The sequence below is a fragment of the Netta rufina genome (assembly GCF_964035555.1).
Source record: "Netta rufina genome assembly, chromosome: 1".
Taxonomy (NCBI): Eukaryota; Metazoa; Chordata; class Aves; order Anseriformes; family Anatidae; genus Netta; species Netta rufina.
The window spans coordinates 72521227-72539688 of NC_140123.1; the positions used below are offsets into that span (position 1 = coordinate 72521227).

At 38.4% G+C, this 18462-nt stretch overlaps 1 protein-coding gene across 1 annotated transcript; it reads right to left on the reverse strand.

Moving 5' to 3' along the window:
• Positions 1–231: 231 nt before the first annotated feature.
• Positions 232–14208, reverse strand: LOC311206875 (arylsulfatase H-like; the record flags this gene model as incomplete). The annotated part of the gene is given in 12 exon segments (XM_084282637.1): positions 232–602; positions 1347–1468; positions 1761–1923; positions 2606–2740; positions 3937–4073; positions 5182–5605; positions 8147–8269; positions 9690–9811; positions 10808–10957; positions 11511–11579; positions 11581–11600; positions 14107–14208. Coding segments are annotated over 12 exon segments (1938 nt in total).
• Between the last annotated feature and the right edge of the window lie 4254 nt (positions 14209–18462).

An 18462-nucleotide genomic window follows, 5' to 3' on the forward strand; every position in this document is an offset into this window, starting at 1 on the left:
ATGCAAGTTAAAACATGCAGTTCAGATCATACTGTCGTTGTCCCTCCCTGAGAACATCCAGCTTAAAGCCACCTTTACCAAATACTGTGCCATTCACTGGAAAAATTGTCAAATAAAGACTTCATTAAAAACAAAACAAACAAACAAATTAATCAACTCACCAATAAACACCCCCAGAGAAAACATATATGACCTGAAAACTTTGGTTTCAGGAAAATTTGCTTGTTTCCCTTATAGGTCAGCAAGTTCACTATCACCTTCCTTATCACACCAACAGAAAGGGAATGTCCCACAGCAGGGCTGCAGCCACGGCTTCCAGATGACGTTGTACAGGGAGAGCTGCTCTGGTACTGGAGTCAGTGTCCTGCGGTGCTCTTCTATGGCTCTCCCAATCCGCTCTACCACAGTGTCAAAGAGGGGCTCAGTGTCAGCTGACAGAGGTTTGGCTTCAGAAGGGTCTTGTGAGAGGTCAAACAGCAACGGAGGCTCATGCTGGGTCACACCTTCCCCAAAACATGGGCAAAATCCTCTGTCATAACAAGCTCCAGCCCCGAGTGGACGGAATTTTGGGGTCACATAATGAGCCTTCCAGGTGGCTCCACCTGGCAGGAGAGAAAGAAGGCTTTCCGTGATGCTGGTGGTTATCACCAGGTGTGTATCACAGGAGTGAATGTTTTCCTAGAGTTCATTTTTGGGCACTGGGTTGCACTTCAGCTCTATACTCACTAGTTGACATAGTATTGTAATTTCATTTAAATTAAATGCTACAAAATTAAATCAATAATTTGAAATTATTTCTATTTTTTTCTAATTTTCTAGTTTTCCAGCAGATATCACTTATCCCTGATTTTTATTTATTTATTTATTTATTTATTTATTCTATGAAGACATGCAAAAAAGATTTGAGGTTTCCATGGCTTGCTTCCAGGTAGCAGAAGGACAGACAAAAGACTGAGGAAAAGACTGAGACATGAGACAAAAAGGGCATGGACTTCCCAGGCCTAGCATTCAAATAGAGAGGTAGATGAGACCCATCCTGAGCACTAGTATCCTGCCTAGCATGACAGAGCTTGTGTCATGTGCCTGGAAGCTATGAGCAAAAACTTTTTGCCATATAAGTAACGACAATGATAATAAGTTCTTTATCACCTTACACCTGGAATTAGTTGGAAAGCTGCAGTCCGAGAAAAACAAAACAAAAGAAAACAAACCAAAACCAAACCAAACCAAAACAAACAAACAAACAAAAAAAACAAAAACAAACAAACAAACAAACAAAAACATGTTAGATAAATCTACCTTCCTGTAGACTGACCTCAATTCTTCGAAAGGATTCTTGTACTCACTGTCCTTCTGGTGCCACCGCACAGCATGTAAGTGAATGCCACAGTAATGAAACAGGAACTCGTGCTCTGAGTGCTCAGCTCTTCCTTGCAGTAAAGGCATCAGATCCCGGCCATCAATAACCCTAACAGAAAAAAGGGATGCCATCAGATTGGGTTAAGTTGTACGGCACTGTGTTTCCTCTGTACACCCCTGGTTGGAATTGACAGCTTTGAACAAGGAAGAGTTTGTAGAAGACTGCAAGTAGATGCTGAATCTCAAATGAACGAAGAGGTGACTGAGCTGTGGTAACATTTATGTGTCTAGAAAAGGATCAGGAGTGATAAACAACATGGTAGGCCCTTAGAACTTGTTTCCAAAGTAGGTTTTCTATTGTTTTGGGAGAAAAGGGGGAATAATTGCACTTATATTTGTACCTGTCCTGTGGTACTACCCCTCCAGCCAGATGAGTTACTGTGGGGTAAATGTCCATAAGGCTTGTAGGTTCATTGATAACTGTGCCTGCAGGTAACACTCCTGGCCATCTAAGTATCCCTGGGACACGGATTCCTCCTTCCCAGCCTCCCATAGCTTTTCCACCTTTAATCAAAAAAAAAATATTAAAAAAATCATTAAAATAATTTTTTTTTTAAAAATATATTTCAGTTGAATTATGCTGTATTAACATAAAACTATTTTTATCTTCATGAGTCTTCTGTACCCTCTTGATGTTACCACTAACTTCCTTCTCCTCAGCATCACTGATAATGTGTTCACTATATTACCCCATTTGTGACCTTATACTTTTACTCCTTTTTGTTATTTTATAAACACATTGTCCCATTAGAACTCAATGTGGATACAGTTTTCAGATATAAAGTGATTACACAGCCAAGTTCTCCTCTCTTTTGCAACCATATAACATACCTGTTGCAGTTAAAACAAAGTCTCAGATGTCAGATGCAGCTAATATTTATATATTATAAGTTACAGCTAATAATTAAGCTAATAATATTTATATAAGTTACACATTCTTAATGAAAATTAACTTGTGATCAGTTGCTTAGTGAGGAAATGACAGCTTGAGAATTATTGTTTAAAAGAACATCTACACATGCTAGGACTGTGTATATTTTTGAATGCATAGTTAATAAGAGACAAAAATGCTTCTCAAGGATAAAAACAGTTAACCCTGAAGCATGCAGTCTTATCTCATTTTTAGAGGTGTTCTGAGTACTTTGCTAGTTGTTGCTGGGTTGTCACCACCCCTGACAGCTCTTACCTCTGTATATTCCATTCCAGCCACCAAGCTGCCTTGTATCTTCTTGTCTTTCCAGCCATCCACCGTGATCAGAGGCAAAGTAAACCAGTGTAGTACTTTTCAAGCCTTCCTTGTCAATAGCATCTAGAACCTGCCCTGTAAACAGGGGAATATATGTGCATTAAAAAAAATAAAAAGTGTAGTTCACACAATATGGGTTTTAGCCTCTGACTTGCAAACATTAAAAAATGTAGGTCTACTCAGTATTTAAAGGAAGAGTTATACAGCACTGAGATTTATAGATGTCATTTCACTGTCTGTATAAAAGCACACAAAAAAAGACATGCCCTAAACCCTTCATGCAAGAACTACACCAGAAGTCTCTAGCCTCTATTGTAAAGGAGTGGTGTGCTGTAAAAATATGGAAAGAAATCTTTATTGAAGGTTCCCAGAAAGTAAGATTCTGCATAAGTGATGGCCACAGAGAAAAATGAGAAAAAAATGTCTTATACATTTATCTTATAATTTTCTAGACCTTGGCTAGTATTTACATCAAGTTACTGGTAGCATTTAACATATATTAACAATGTAAATCTTTTTTTTTTTTTTTCTTGATCTGATTCTGCCTTTTTAAGTATGTCTGCAGTGTGCAAGTGTTTGAAAGATAGGTATGAAAAACTATTCTTTCTGTACATATACACCTGATTCTTATTCCTTTTACAAATTTAACTACTTTTCCTACTGCATGGTTGGATAATAAAAAATATTCTCCTTCTTGAAAAAAAACAGGTTCAAAAATTACTTGAATCTAATTTCTGGAAACATCAATTAACATTTATGAACACCTCTCGATTAGTGAGTGGACTGAAAAATATTCAGTACTCTGCTGAATTCATCAGTCACAGAAAAATAGCCTGCTGTCTTACACATGGAACTACTTTACTTATCAGTTTTATCACCTTCTTATATGTCCTGCTTAGAAGCAGATAAGACATGAACAGAAGAGGCTGAAATTACATGATCTGGAATAAATAAAGAAAGTTAAATAGTTCTTAGTTCATGTAGTATTTACGAAGAGAAGCAGATGGTTATCTTGAGAGCAGCCAAGGGGACATGGTTATAACTGGTAAACACTAGACAAAAAAATAGATTCACTTGGTCCAAAACTAGAGAAAATAAAAAGCCAACAGTGTAAACAGTGCTCATACAAGGCTGATGTTATGACTTTTTTTTTTCCTTCTTGCTTTTAATTCTCTTCCTTGTTTTTTGAATGAATAACAACTGCATTTTTATTGCATATTCACACCTAGGCATTAGCTAGAGAGACACTCTTATTTGCTATGGCCACTTACCCACCATCCAGTCCATCTCCTCTACATTGTCTCCATACAAACCATGGCTGCTCTTCCCAATAAACTTCTCTGTGGTGAGGAGAGGGGTGTGGGAGTGTAAAAAGGAAAGAAAGAGGAGGAATGGCTTGTGCTTATTTCTAAAAAACAGAAATCAACGCTTTGTTACTAGGAGGAGAGTTCTCAATACATATAGAGGTCAATAATAATGGAAAACGGTATTACGATTTACATATGTATTTCAGCAACCACTTCAGAACTATGTTACTTTTTAAGGTATTAAAATCCAGTGATTAGGATCTGTCTGATAAAATAATGTTTGATTCTCTTTTTTCTCTGAATCATACATAGAAAAGTTTCATATTGAAGCTCCACTTTCATCTCTTGTAAACCATCACCATGCTACTGAAATGAAGACAGTGAGTTCATTGCCTGTCAGTGGCTCCCCACGTCAGTCCATACAATAACGTTAATCCTCAGCTTTTCTTATCTTTCCCTTGCCCATACACACATTTCTGCCACAAGCTGTTGTTATCTTTTAAAGTTTCACTTTTGGACTCACGGAATGGAATGGAATAGAATGGAATAGAATAGAATAGAATAGAATAGAATAGAATAGAATAGAATAGAATAGAATAGAATAGAACAGAACAGAACAGAACAGAATAGTTCTGGTCCTACAATGATGAGAAAGTCCAACTGCCTGACCACTTTGGGGCTAACCAAAAGTTAAGTCATATTATTAAGGGCATTATCCAATGTCTCTTGAACACTGACAGACATAGAAATATGCATTTCCTCAAAATAGCCTATGAACATTCAATCTAATATGTGGAAGTTTGGAAAGGTTATCCACTTCAATGAAGCTAGGAATAACAGATGTCTTTAAGAGGCAGTTAATTTATGGCTTAATACTGTAGTGCCATTATTAGCATTATTAGTAATTAATAGGCATAATACTATTTATATTATTCTTTACAGTTATAGAAATTACAGTTTGCCCAGAGAAGCCATGGATGCCCCATCACTGGAAGTATTCAAGGCCAGGCTGGATGGGGCTTTGGACAACCTGGTCTGGTGGGAGATGTCCCTGCCCATTGGAGGGGGTTGGAACTGGGTGGGATTTAAGTCCCTTCCAACCCAAACCATTCCGTGATTCTAAGATTCTACAAAGACTTTACATGGGAAAATGCTGTTGAAAGATATGCAAGAACCAGAATAAACGTGATCAAAGGAAATTTAGTTTACCTTTCAATAAATGCAATGGACTCTCTCAAGATAAGTGATGTAGTCCTTTCTGTCACCATTGGCTGCTCAGTAATTTCATGGTTTCTCATCATAATGCAGTTCCAGTATCTCACAAATCCATAGCTTGAGAACCATGACACAAAGAACAGGAGACTAAACCCAGCAAGGCAGGTTAGTGTTTTCCAGCGGACTGGAATCAAGCCAGTGATTCTACCTAGGGCAGCAGTGAGTGTAAAAAGGCAAATCATCTGAGTGTAAAGCCAGAGTTTCCTTCTGAAGACTCTGTCCATCTCTGGTGCTTCTGTTGTTTGGCAGTCACTTATTAGCGTAAAAGGCATCCCATAAAAATAATCAAACCCATGGTTCAAAGGGTGATGACAGTGGTCGTTGCGGGATTCACAGTTAACACCTTGATGCCACTTCCCTGAAAATATGCATTATTAAAACATAGAGTTAATATTTACAAATGAACTTTTTCTCATTAATAACATTTCTCAAAAAATGTTTTCTTTTACTACTTCTTCATCCTACAGATACATACTGATTAGGTACCAATAAAATGGGGTATATCTTATAATTGGTGAAAGTTAACCACTACAATTTATGAATTCCCACCACAGTTATTTCCACCACCCAGTTAGGGTGCTCTGTATTCATACCTTGTAGCTTTGATCAAATGCAACAAAGTCTGAACTATAAAGGCAACAAGAAATAGGGAAGACCTTGGGTTTTTAGAACTTTGTAAAATGTATGGCTTTCCTGGAGACCTGTCAGGTATGAAATAGGAGGAAGGAGTCCTTTTGTAAGCATGGGTAAAAATAACACTGTTCTTTTGTCTCTTTAACTTTAAGATGCTATGGATTTATCTATCTATTTATTTATTTATTTATTTTTCCTGGAAGTTTTGGATGACTTAATGGCAGTCCTATGGCAACACTCAGTGATGTGTTAGTGACAGCTATGACAGTGCAATTAATTAGCTTGCATCTCAACAGTGAGTTTGCCAGCCAAACTGTCAGATCCAGAATAATTTGAGCTCAGGAGATCAAGATTTGTCATGAAATTACACATATGTAAGTAACTTTGCTGATAATAATATCTCCATATTTTGGATGAGAATAGAAAGTTTTGTTTTATAAATATTTTGTTGCCATTTATTTGTATTTAGTCAAGTTTTAAATCATCAAAGACTTTTTTTTTTTTTAATTTAAATAATAAAGTCTTCATATATCAAAAGGAACACCTCATGGCTGTTTGCAATTGCAATACCATTTGTTCTTTATTATAAACATATGTCCACTATTATGATGAATGGCACATCAAAATCATACGTTTTACAGGGAAACATAACAAGTTGTTTCATTTGGCTCAAACACTGAGGCTTACAGATATGTGAATCGAGTGACCAGAATCTACCTTTTTTTTTTTTTTTTTTTTTTTTTTTGGTTGTTTTGTTTTGTTTTCTCAGAGGAGCAGTTTAATTAATTTTTAAAATCTCTGATGTAATGTAGGCTTTGGATACCAGATATAAAGATCAAAATGAACTCTTTGAATTTTACTTGAAAACAAATTTGCAACCAGTTCTTATTGTGGAGTAAAGAACTGTGCACTGACAAAAACATATTATCCTAAGCAATTGGTTCACTATGTTACAACTACATATACTAACAGTGACCCCTGAGTAGATTTCAAAACAATTGCAATGCATTACAATAGGAGCAGAAAAATCTACTTTGGAGGGGAAAAATGCTACTTTATGGATGTATATATAAAATTATATTATTGGTGGATGAATTATTTTCAGATAAAATTCAGTTTACCTCAAAATATATTTAGAGACAGCTATAAAATGAGACAAGTGTGTAATAAACATACAAATGTATTGGTCATAAATACAGGTGCAGTTAATGTATTCTTGGGCTTCAGATGAACTTCAACATCTAAATCTCTAGCTGAGATTGATAAAGGCTTCTGACATGCTGCAAAAGACTCAAAGCCATAGATAATAAATTGTCTGATTAAGATAAATTAATCTTTGAGACCCTATTATGCAACAGTATATTTCTGACTACAAAGACTTCGTAAAGCATTTCCCAACATAAAGTCTGCTTATCACGTTAATCCATAGTTTATTAGTAGGAATTAACTTTGCAGTCACACTGGCTGTGCTCATAACAAACCAAACATAAACCACTTAGGTGAATCAATTTAGTGGCTATTCAGCTGCGGCGATGTGGGCATGTGCTGTGTAAGATTTCTTGCTTCATGTCTCAGCTCAGGAACATTTGTGTTTCCTCAGTCTGTGAAACTATGTGATATATCTAAGATAATAATTATTTGAAACTGGATCATGACAAAAAAAGTTACAACTGTATTAAAAAAATGTCCTATAAAATATAAAGTAAAATGGATTTCTTATTAATGCTGAAGGAGATAATGTTTCATGGGCTGTACTGAAATACTGGTGAACTACAGTGACATGCTGCACTTAAATAATTGTTTTGTTTGTTTTTGAAAGACCAAATCCTGTGACATTTTGAACTGATTCTATTGCTGTTAGTAGCAGCTGTTTTCTTTTCTATAGAAAAAAAACAGCTCTGTCTGCTCTGCTCTGTGTAAAGCATGCACATGCATCTTTGCATGAAACTCATGTATTTGTTTCTTATTTAATAGCACTGGAATAATTATCATATAACTGGTAGAATAGTATTTAAGGGATATTTTTAACAACATATTTTCCAGTATATCTTTTAACAACCACAGGCCAATGTGTTTGAAAGCAGACCAACAGTAAAGATTGTTTTTTATCACATATTTGTTCTTTTAAGAGAGATTCTTTTTGGTCAAGACTTCTTCTTACATAATATTCTTTTATCGGGAAATAAAAATATTACTGTTGTGACATAAGCAGTTGCTAATCAAACCAAATAGTCTGAATGGAACATCCTCAGGAACATCTCTTTACCTATTAGTCCTGTGCTGTAGCCTTGTTGCTGCAGAATTTTGGCAAAAGTAGTTTCATTTGGAGGGAGCCCTCCTGAGCCACCATTCCAAAAAATAACGCGATAATTGTTTATTGCATCCATTCCTACAAAATATAATAAAATCTCAGTAAGTACAAATGGTAGTTTTATCAAATATACTTTCTCGATTCCTGGTTTCATTGGTATTATAGTGTCAAATGTTTATCCTAATGCTGTTTATTTGGGGAAATCAATCTTGGACAGCATACAAGGATGAGATTTAAAAGATTTAAATCTCTCCATTGTGTATTACCTGTCCTTCTTAGCATCTGATACTACACCATTTTATCTGGAATGGCACAGTCTTACAGATGCATTTCTATGTTGCAGTGGCATCCAGGCTGCATGCAGTATACTTGTCTGGTGTGTTGGTGAGGGTAGGGAGCAGGGCAGGGAAGTTTCATCCCTCTCTCAACCTCAAACTCCAGCTTGCATAAGGCTGCCTGCAAACTCACAACGTCCCTGCATGGTGGCAGGGCTGGTATACGACTACTGAAACCCACAGGGCAGCTATATAGCACCCTAATCTTCTCCTCAGGTTTACACTCTGTTATTCAGCATTATATACTGGCATAACCTCATCATATGATGTGATGTGAAGTATGAAATGTCTTGAAAGTGTTGAACAGCCCTGCTGTTACAGCAGGACACAGACTCTGTACAAGTTCATGTGCACTTTTCAGCTATCTCAGTGGGAGCTATAAGGATGAAAGTAGGATGACATGTCAGCTTCAAAATGCCTCAGGAATGAAGGCACTGAAGATTTTTGCAATAGAACAAGCATTAGAGTCACTGTTAGAAAGGTACAGAGCTATTTGCTTTTCATACCTCTTCAGCTCAGGAATGCATTTTGACAGGATAGTATTATTTCTTCAAAAACAGTACTGGGAAAAATAATATAGCTGTCAAACTGTTATTTTGTAGGACAGATGAATTTTGATATATAGGTTTACAAAGCTGACCTGTAAATGACTCACTCTGCATGCAGACTGGGGGGAATGGACACAAATCTGCATAGATCTATTAAGTTCCCTGAAAGGCTCTGTTATTTCTTATATCTGATGAGGAGTCCCCCAAAACCAAAGTTAAATGTAACTAGTGTTTTAAAGATGTGTTACTATCATACTCTGTGTAATAACTTATTTGAATGAAACAATTTGTACCAACTCCATTCTGGCTGCAATCTGTTCAATACAGCACAAAAATGCAACCAGAGTTGCTATCTGGCGGGGAGTGAGATGCTCTGAAGAGCTGGCTCTTCTCTGCCTTACTTCCCTCTGGGCTGGTTCATTGTATGTCATAAATATAGATGCAGCCTCCAAGGTACTAGACCTAGCTGGTGAGTCTTTTGTGTCCCTAGTCAGGGACAGTAAGTCTATGGCACTCTGTCTCTGCATGCCTTCATTCCTTTGTGCCCACTGTATGACACTCTTCCCTTCAGCAATAAAGCAATGTTTAAAAGCTACTTGGCTGTGCAAGGCAAACCTGATCGGAGAGGATATCTGCCAGTGAGGAAAGCTGCTCTGCTTGGGGTGCAAAGTGGAGCTGCAGCGATGTGTTGGGTCAGTTTCACTCCTTCCTTTGCTAGGCGATCGATGTTTGGGGTCCTAAAAATGCAACCAACACTGTCAGGTATTATTCAGAGGGCCTTCAAGGGAATGAGAATGAGGAATAGTACACTTATCTTCATTTTTTGAAGTTTATTCTATTTGAAATATTTTGATTTCTTTTATTTATTTTCAAGAAGGGGGATGATTTTTTTTTTTCTTTTCATTTAACAATAGCTACCTGGATAAATTTCAAGCCAATCATTCCCTCTTTTTTCCTAAGTCCAATGAAAGGTCTTGGCAAAATGCATCTCACTGCTCTTGAAGAAGAGAACTCATGACTTGGGGATGATGTTATCTTGAAGGCTGAGCCATTCAGAGCCTCATCACCCGTCTATCTGAAACTTGCCTGTTGGTGCCAGCAGGGTGAGATTCTGAGATCTCTGCTGGATGGGGGGAGTGCTCCCACCAAGTCTGGTTTTGTTCAGAGAAATAACGTGCTGGTAGGAAGCCAGCAGGTATTAATGTGGCATGATTTTTAAAGAGAAGACAAATTCCATGTCCTCGTGTCTGTATATAGAAGTATTTCCTAGTAACATAGTTCATCACAGTGATTAAAACTGTATTTCGATGTGAGACTTGGAAAGAATGGCAAAACAGACTTGAATGAGGTAATGAGGCCTGATATGTTGAAAGAAGAGACAGCATTTTTATCTTCAGATATATGCAAAAACATAGCATTTCTCAGTATTGGGCAGTTAAGGAATACACAAGAACTATTGTCACATTCCCAGAGTGGAAGAGCTCTGGATAGCAGAGTTGTCCGTGGGAATGCCCTCTAGTGTGTGAGATAATCCTGGTAGTGCTTGATATTTACATGGAGACCGCCCCCCCCCCACCTCCCCCGCCCCCCCCCCCCCCCGGAAATGTCCCCTGTTCCCCAGTTCTCCAGTAAACAAATTTGAAAAGAGCTCTAATGGCTGCTGATGGGCAGAGGATCTCAGGCTTATGGGAAATAACACCAGGTCTGTTCATGATTACAGTTTGTTTCCTTACCTGATAGTATCATTCCCATAGCAACCTACATCCCCTATGCCAAGATCATCAGCCATCAACAGGACAAAGTTTGGCTGCGTGATGGTGGAAAGCTGTGCCAGTGGTGGCTGCAGAAGCAGACCGAAAATCACGGACGTGACCAGGGATTTCCTGAAACACAGAAGAAGGAAAGAAGCCAAAGGCCTGTCCATTCATCCCTCCCACTGCTCATGGCCAAAGACCTTCCCACATGAGCTTGTCTGTAGACCAGACCATTCTCTGCCCAGAACACAAAGGGCATCTTAGATTTTGATCACTGACCCAAACAGATGTCATAAAAAGGAAAGTGTCAGGAGCATAAATTTAAGATATCCTTTCCTATTTTTTTACAAACTTCTCATGAGCAGTGTCCCTTGGGACACATTAAAGATAATGAAAAAATTATTTTGCTTTAATAATTTGAGATGTTTCTAGAAATTGGTTTGGGAAACCAAGAATTTGGTCAGCTTCCCCTGACATCTTTCTTGTTCAGATTGAGACCTTTGTGTTAAAAACAATGGTAAGAACAAGACTCAACCAAACAGACAAAAAAAAAATCACATTGTGAGTATATTTTATGGATAAAAAACCTCATTCTTTTATAATATCATGTTCTGTCATCATTAAACTTAGATCACTTTAGATTTAATAATGATATAAAAAGAATTCATGAACTCTTTCTTACCAGTAAGATGTTAGTTGCCAAATCATTTTTGCATTTGGGGTGTTCAGATCCTGTAAAACCAAGAGAGAGCCTTGTCATGCTTGCATCTTCCTAGTAATCAAGGCAATAAAAACTTAAAAAAAGCTTTAGATAAAAACTTAATCAAAGCCTTACAATATTCATTCTGTTTTGTTTACTTTAGTTTGATTTTGATCAGCTCCTACATGAAGAATAGTAAAGGCATTAAAGTAATTTTTATTGATAGGACTTCTTCACTTCTTAGAGGAATTTTGCTCTTTTGTGAAGTTTTTCTTAAAGTAGCAAAATATTTCTTCTTTGTTACATGTCTTAGCTTTATAAAAATACTTAGAATTCAGTCACAAAGAAAAGATCTCTTTAAAACCTAGTCCTCAATATCATTATTTTTCTGTAATCACAGAGACAGAAGCAGCCTGCTGCTTCTTCTTATAATGTGCCAAGTTTCCTTTCAGGCTTATGAGGAATATCTTTAGCCATAGAAATTCTAGTCACCTTCTTTCAATGATGACATTTTCACAGAAGACACCAAATCTGTGTCCCCCTGTTGTTTGGCTTTATACTCTGAGCTGAGCCTTTTTCCTTCTTTGTATGTGTCAGATTTCAGGGTTTTAAACAATTTTCCCTTTATCTGTACAGCTTTCTGCAAAGGTTCTTCTGGATCATTCTCTTTTACTACCAGGACAAGACAAAACATTAAAAGGTTTTAAAGTTGAAGCTGAGTGATGAGGCTTTTCAACAGACTCCTTTCATTTTTTCCCATGTCTGGTTAAATTATTCCAAGTGTCCCAATTTTAAAAATCTTGTTGGTTTAAATTTTTTTTTTTTTTTCCAGAAATTATACTATTTAGCAGCATAGTTAATAGCCATGGTTTGTACATTTTATTGATCAATACTACAAGCCTCACTGTGAAAAAGTACATTTCTGTGCTTAGAAAATTGATATTCAGACATGCACAGTGCATAAATGCTGGTGCAGCACTGCTATCTACAGACATTCAAACTTTGTTTCCTGCATCTGAATTTGTGCCTTTGCTGCATCCTAGGCCTCTACAGGAGAGATACTGGAGTACAGCTCAGCCATGCTTTATGTATACATACTACTTGCCCTAAAACAGGTGAAATTAATGGGAATTTGAAGGGTTTCTTCAGAAGCTGCCTGTGAAATAGCAGGTAAAATACAGAAAACGGCTTGCTCTGCTGCATGACATTACTTCTGTCAGGCCGCTTGCTCAGTGAAAGCAACGGGAGTGCTGCCAGAAGAACCCTAGCAGGTCCTGGGGGAATTAGAGGGATAATCAGAGCATTTTTTTTCCCTGTTCCTCACCTTTTTGAGAAGAAAGAGAGGGCCCCATGTCCACACACAGTGGTGCTGCTAACTTGGCCATGAGCACTTTTGGGAACAAAATCTTGTGGGGTCTGTATGGCTCTGCTATGGGAACCAAACCCAGCTTCAAGCAAGACTCTTTCCTCTCTCTCCCATTAATTAACTCCCTCAAATATAATGTAGATTTTATTCCTTTATCCATTTTAATAATCTTGGAGGTGGGGTGGGGGTGGGGGTGTAACTTGCAGGTCTTCCTTACCTTACTGTTTTCATTTACTGACTGAATTTTTTATGTCCATCTCTGCTTTTCTATCAAAATTCTCACAAGATACTGAGATCCCAATTCAAGCCAGTTTGCATACGATAAATTATTAATATTTTCAGATATGCTCAGATGCACTTTTCACATTCTTTATTCTCAGATGCTTTTCACAAAAACAGTACCCATTTGTGGCATCAGCTATGTAACACTCAGTGGAAGCTCTTCCAGGTTATATTCCATTCAGTCTGCTACTCTTTGGTCTGTCAAAATATCTTCTAAATAGTCCTTATCTGTAGTCTTCACATAGATAAAAAAAGTCAGACTCACTCACGATAAGTTCTCTGCTGCCGACTCACTTTGTACTCAGGCATGGATGAGAATAATGTTGTAAAGGGAAAAGCCTTCAAAACACTTCCTCGAGATATTTTTATCTACAGCAGCAAGAAACTTTTTCAAACACCCATTAAAATTTTCCGGAGAATTTCCAGAGACAGCAAGGGAGAAATACAGTACCTGGTAATATCAAGTTAGGCTCAAAGCAGGCAGCTGATGCACTGGAGTGTGAGCTTATTTTCATTCGACTTAAAAACAAACCAATTTTTCAGCACAGCAACTACTACTACAGCACGGCATCTAACATCTGTTGCTGAAGGCAGTCCTTAAATCTGCCCTGGCTGCTCATGCGCATTTTTCCACAGGAAAGCCTTGCTGTACTAGAGCTGACAAGCCGCTGGATGGTCTGACTTACACTGGAGTCCCTCAAGCTGCACATCCTGCCGTTCGCACAACGACAACATTCACACAGGCATGAAGATCAGGCTGGGAGCACCACAGATGTAGCTAAAATGCTTTTTGCCCAGCCACTGTGTTTTCACAGGAAGCAAAGAACCTCCTTCAAGTCTGACAGGCTCCAATGAAAGACGCTATAAGTAACAGCTCCCAATAAACCTCCCCGCATTCCACCAAGGAGAACAGAAAATTACTGTACTTACAAAGCAGCAATTCTTTGCCTGTGGAAACAGGAATGGAGTGCATATCTTCACTTTATGGCCGCCCCAAGCGCCAGCAGTGATGACGAGGTCACCTCTGCACATGCAGTAAGAAGCAGTTTTAGGGTGTGGGAAGGAAATGGCAGGAAGAGACCTGAGTTTGCCTTTGCGGAAAATGAGTCATTCAGCTTCATATCTGAGCATTGCCTGTTTTCTAGTCATGTGGGCTAATGCTTTCTTTCTTGACTTTTCTTCTTTGAGTCCTGTTGTACCAAGTGTTTTCGGAAAATACAAAATACTAACAAACAACAATCTTGCATTGCTGACACAGAATTTCCTGTGCTTTCATGCCTCAAAAGAGAAGGGATGTTGTTATGAGTTGGTGGTTCACCAGCAACTGCAGTGCTCAGGTTACTTTGCTAGTGGAACATGTCTGAGGCTAGCTACAGCACTGTACAGGACCCCTATTCCACTCTCTCCCAACCCAAAATTTCCGTGCTGGAGAGGTTACAGCTGGCACACACAGAAGTGATGTGTTTGGTTTCTCTTCTCTCCTTCTACACTCGGTGCCTGCTTCCTTATCCCCACCCTCCTCTGCAGTCACTCAATCTTTACATCTCCAGTTCACTTTCCCCTTCACTTTAGCACTTCAGGATTCATTAACACACATACAGTTTCTGATTGTCTGATGCCCTCTGCTGTTGTGTGTTTTCTAAAATGAAAGCATGTTCAGAGTTGCTGCATTTTTCTGTCCAGGATGCAATCAGTCCCAATGCTGACTGGGGCAGGCCCTCTTGCAGCAGGGGTCTCCTCCACAGCTCTTCTGTTGCTTCTTATGTTTTTCCATGGCTTCTTGCAAATTGTATAGTATTTGTAATGGAAAACCACAAAGTATAACTGCTGTGTTATTTACTAAATTTAGAGTGTAGCAGAAAATTGAATACACGTCTACAGTGACATTGCAGGAACATGTCTCCTTGTTTTATTTGTGGCCTTCTAACTCATAAGGAGCTAGCCCAGATCACTACTGTGTAAGCAGCACTCCTTAAAGCCTGGCTACTGGCAATTGCCATCTGGGCACAACTAGGGTGTAAGGAAGATAAAGGAAGAAGAGTGGTTCTTGTAGTTTAAGGAGAATCCTCTCACAATGGCAAGTGGTGTTTATTTTGGTGTTTTATCTTGGAGAGGGAGAAAGATGAATGCCCTTTCACTGATGCCACACACAGAGGGCTTTTTCACAAGTTCTAGGCCAAGCTAATTCTGTTCCCTGCTGCTGCACTATCTGTACCTATTTTCTGTGGGGAAATCTTCAGAAAGCCTGTATTTATTCTGAATTAGGAATGAATGTGGAATTTTGCAAAAGTCTTGCATACGTCTTTTAGCCTTATTTTCTTTAAAGCAAGTGCTGGAGGAAATATCACTTACCAACCTTTTTTAAATACCTCAACATCTAGGATTTTGAAGTCCCAAACTAGTAGCAGTTTCATAGTAGGATATGATGATTAAGAGTCTCCCTCTAGCGACTAATTTATTTTTGAACTTTTGTTAGGTTTTAAATAATATTTGGTTTATGCTCTATCTTTCTAGAAGCCATTGCTGCTCTATTTTTCTAAAAGACATTTATCCCTGTATGCGATGATGTAAAATGGTGTGATTTCTTTGAAGGCTGATTTACATTGGGTCTTCAAGGATTGAATGCCCACCAGCAGTTGCAGAGCCTTACCTGTCATCCTGGAAGCAAGTATTCCAGGTTTGCATCATCTGAAAGCAACTTGGTGCTTGTACTCCAGGACTACTCTGCAACATTAAATGGAGTGCAGTGAGTGGGGGTGACTGGGAGACAAGCTTCAGAAGTGCAATCATGGTCTAGGTTAAAGCAGAAATTCAGGTGCTCCCATTACCTACTTCTGGCCCGACTTGGAAAACACTTGGCCACAAGTATCAGAGAGCAATTCAGATCACTTACACACCATCTAACCTCTCAAGGGAACCTAAAAATCTGTGAGTGTTTCCATTCTGAAAAGCAATTTGCTGTAGTGTAGTCTAAAACAGTGCAAATGGTAGGGACCAGATGCTTGCATGTAGGTATGATCTAACTGTTCAGCAGAGCAGGATGAGAACTAACCTGAAAAAAAAAACAACAAACAAACAAAAAAAGATTTTATTTTATTTTTTCTGGATCTTGCTCCCATGATTTTTCAGTGGATTTTTCTATTAGAAACTGTGAAGAAGAGCCTTTAAAATGGGAACAATGCAATGAGCCCAAACTGGTACACAAAAACTCTGTCTAAACACCAGGCAGCACTGTGCAGGTGATGTAGCCCTGGCACAGGCTGCCCAGAGAGGCTGTGGGGTCTCCTCCTTGGAGACCTTCCAAAGGTGCCTGGAGATGGCCCTGGACAGCCTGTGCTGGGTGTCCCTGCTGGAGCAGGGGTCGGAGCAGATGGTCTGCTCCCATCCAGCCTCAGCCACTCTGTGGTTCTCTGATGCTGTGAAACATGACTCTGGACTACCCTTTCATGAATCCCACCTTTTACGAGAGGCAGAAGTTAGCTCTCTTCAGCTGAGGAAAACCTGCAGTAGGTGATCCTCAGTGGAAAAGAAATTGTCTTCATCTTGGGCTTTCCTGCACAAGAGAGTACATAATTCAGATTCCTGGGGCCCTTGTGCTGTACTTGGTCATGCACTTATTTTGTCCCAGGTTTACATATGCTGTTTTTTCTGTTGCCACAGTCCTTGTGTTGTCCTACAGGGGTGGTTGCTTCTCTGTCTGCCATCCAGAGGGACACCTGGCTCTTCTAAGTACTGTATCATCACTCCTGCTGTTGACCCCCTCCAGACTATGCAGGCTGAATAAGCATCCGTAGCAGTCTGCTTTGACTCTACTCTTTAGGAATGTCATGTGTAAGTTAAATGAGTTAAAACAGGCAGGAGGTCTTTCATCTTCATTTCCATTGCACTGAAGGTAGAGATAACCTAGCGTGTGAATATACATGTATGTATATATACATGAATGTATGTATACACATAACGGAGTTTACAGAGTTTATTTCAAATATTTATTCCTTTTTTCCCCACATGATAAAGAGAGCAAAACAGAAGATTAAGTTTTTAGGTAGTTGAGATGGCTAGACTAAAATGTACATTGGAAATACTAGGGAAAAGCAATAAAACAAGAATGTACTGATCTCACTGCTTGAGAAATAGTGGTGAGATGTGAAAAAATCATAGATTTTATCAGACAAGCTACAAAATACATAAAACATTTTTATTTTGACAGTTTGCAAAAGCAAGGACCCTATTTAACATGTTATTAAAACTGCTGTCCTTTAAAACAGCTTAAACCAGTAAGAGGCTGGGATAAAGCATGTGCTTGAAGCTTGGAGGTATTACCTGATCCTGTGTTTTGCCATCTTATGAAGTTTCCAGCAGTGCAATGGTTCTTGCAGATACCAAGAGCTACACTCACAATGGGGTGTTAGTTCAGCTATAGAGGGATGGTTAAAAGACGGAAGTATTTAGTTTCAGGCTGTTTTCTGACACCGAAACTAAATATACTCATACTGCTTGAGTCTATCTAGAACACTTCCTATGACAATTTTATAAAATATTTTTACTAGCATGGTAATTTATAAGGTAACACAGTGGAAAACTACAAGGCACTGTTGTCACTAAATGAAAAGAGCTAGATAAGGCACTCATGAGGTGTTTCAGATTTTCAATATTTTTCAATATTTTTCTAAACTTGAGTATGAAGTCAAAAATACATTTATGCTAATATACTTTATCAAAGATTTTCAAAAAGAAGTATAGGAGGTTTTAGTTTTCATTGCTTATTCATTAGCAATTAATGACTATTAATAATTGGGCATTATATAAAATGCCAGTAAAATAAATGGTCTAACAACTTTGAGTGTTCCATATTCAAGTCAACTTTTCTGTCTATTGAAAAGTGATCCCATGATAAAGGAAATAAGGAGGATGAGAGACCTCCTGCCTGTTATTAGTCATTTAACTTATAAGCAACAATTCCTACAACATGAGACAGGAAATCTGTAATTCAGCATTCACAGAACTATGGGAGCTGAAAAGGTGAAAGATCTTGAGACTCCTTAAAAAGCTTGAAACAGTATGACAGAGCACATGTTGCATGTAGATTACATATGACTTGCAGGGGACAGAACAACACTCATATTTATCTGTAAAGAGCCCCAGTGGCAAAGCAGAAAATAGATCCCGGAGTACATTTTGGTAATGATTACTATTCTAGAGTTATAGAAATTATGCTCCTTGTTACTGCAGCTCACGTGCCAACTTAAAACTGTCTTCAGTATTTTCCTGGCAATCGCCACAAGCTTC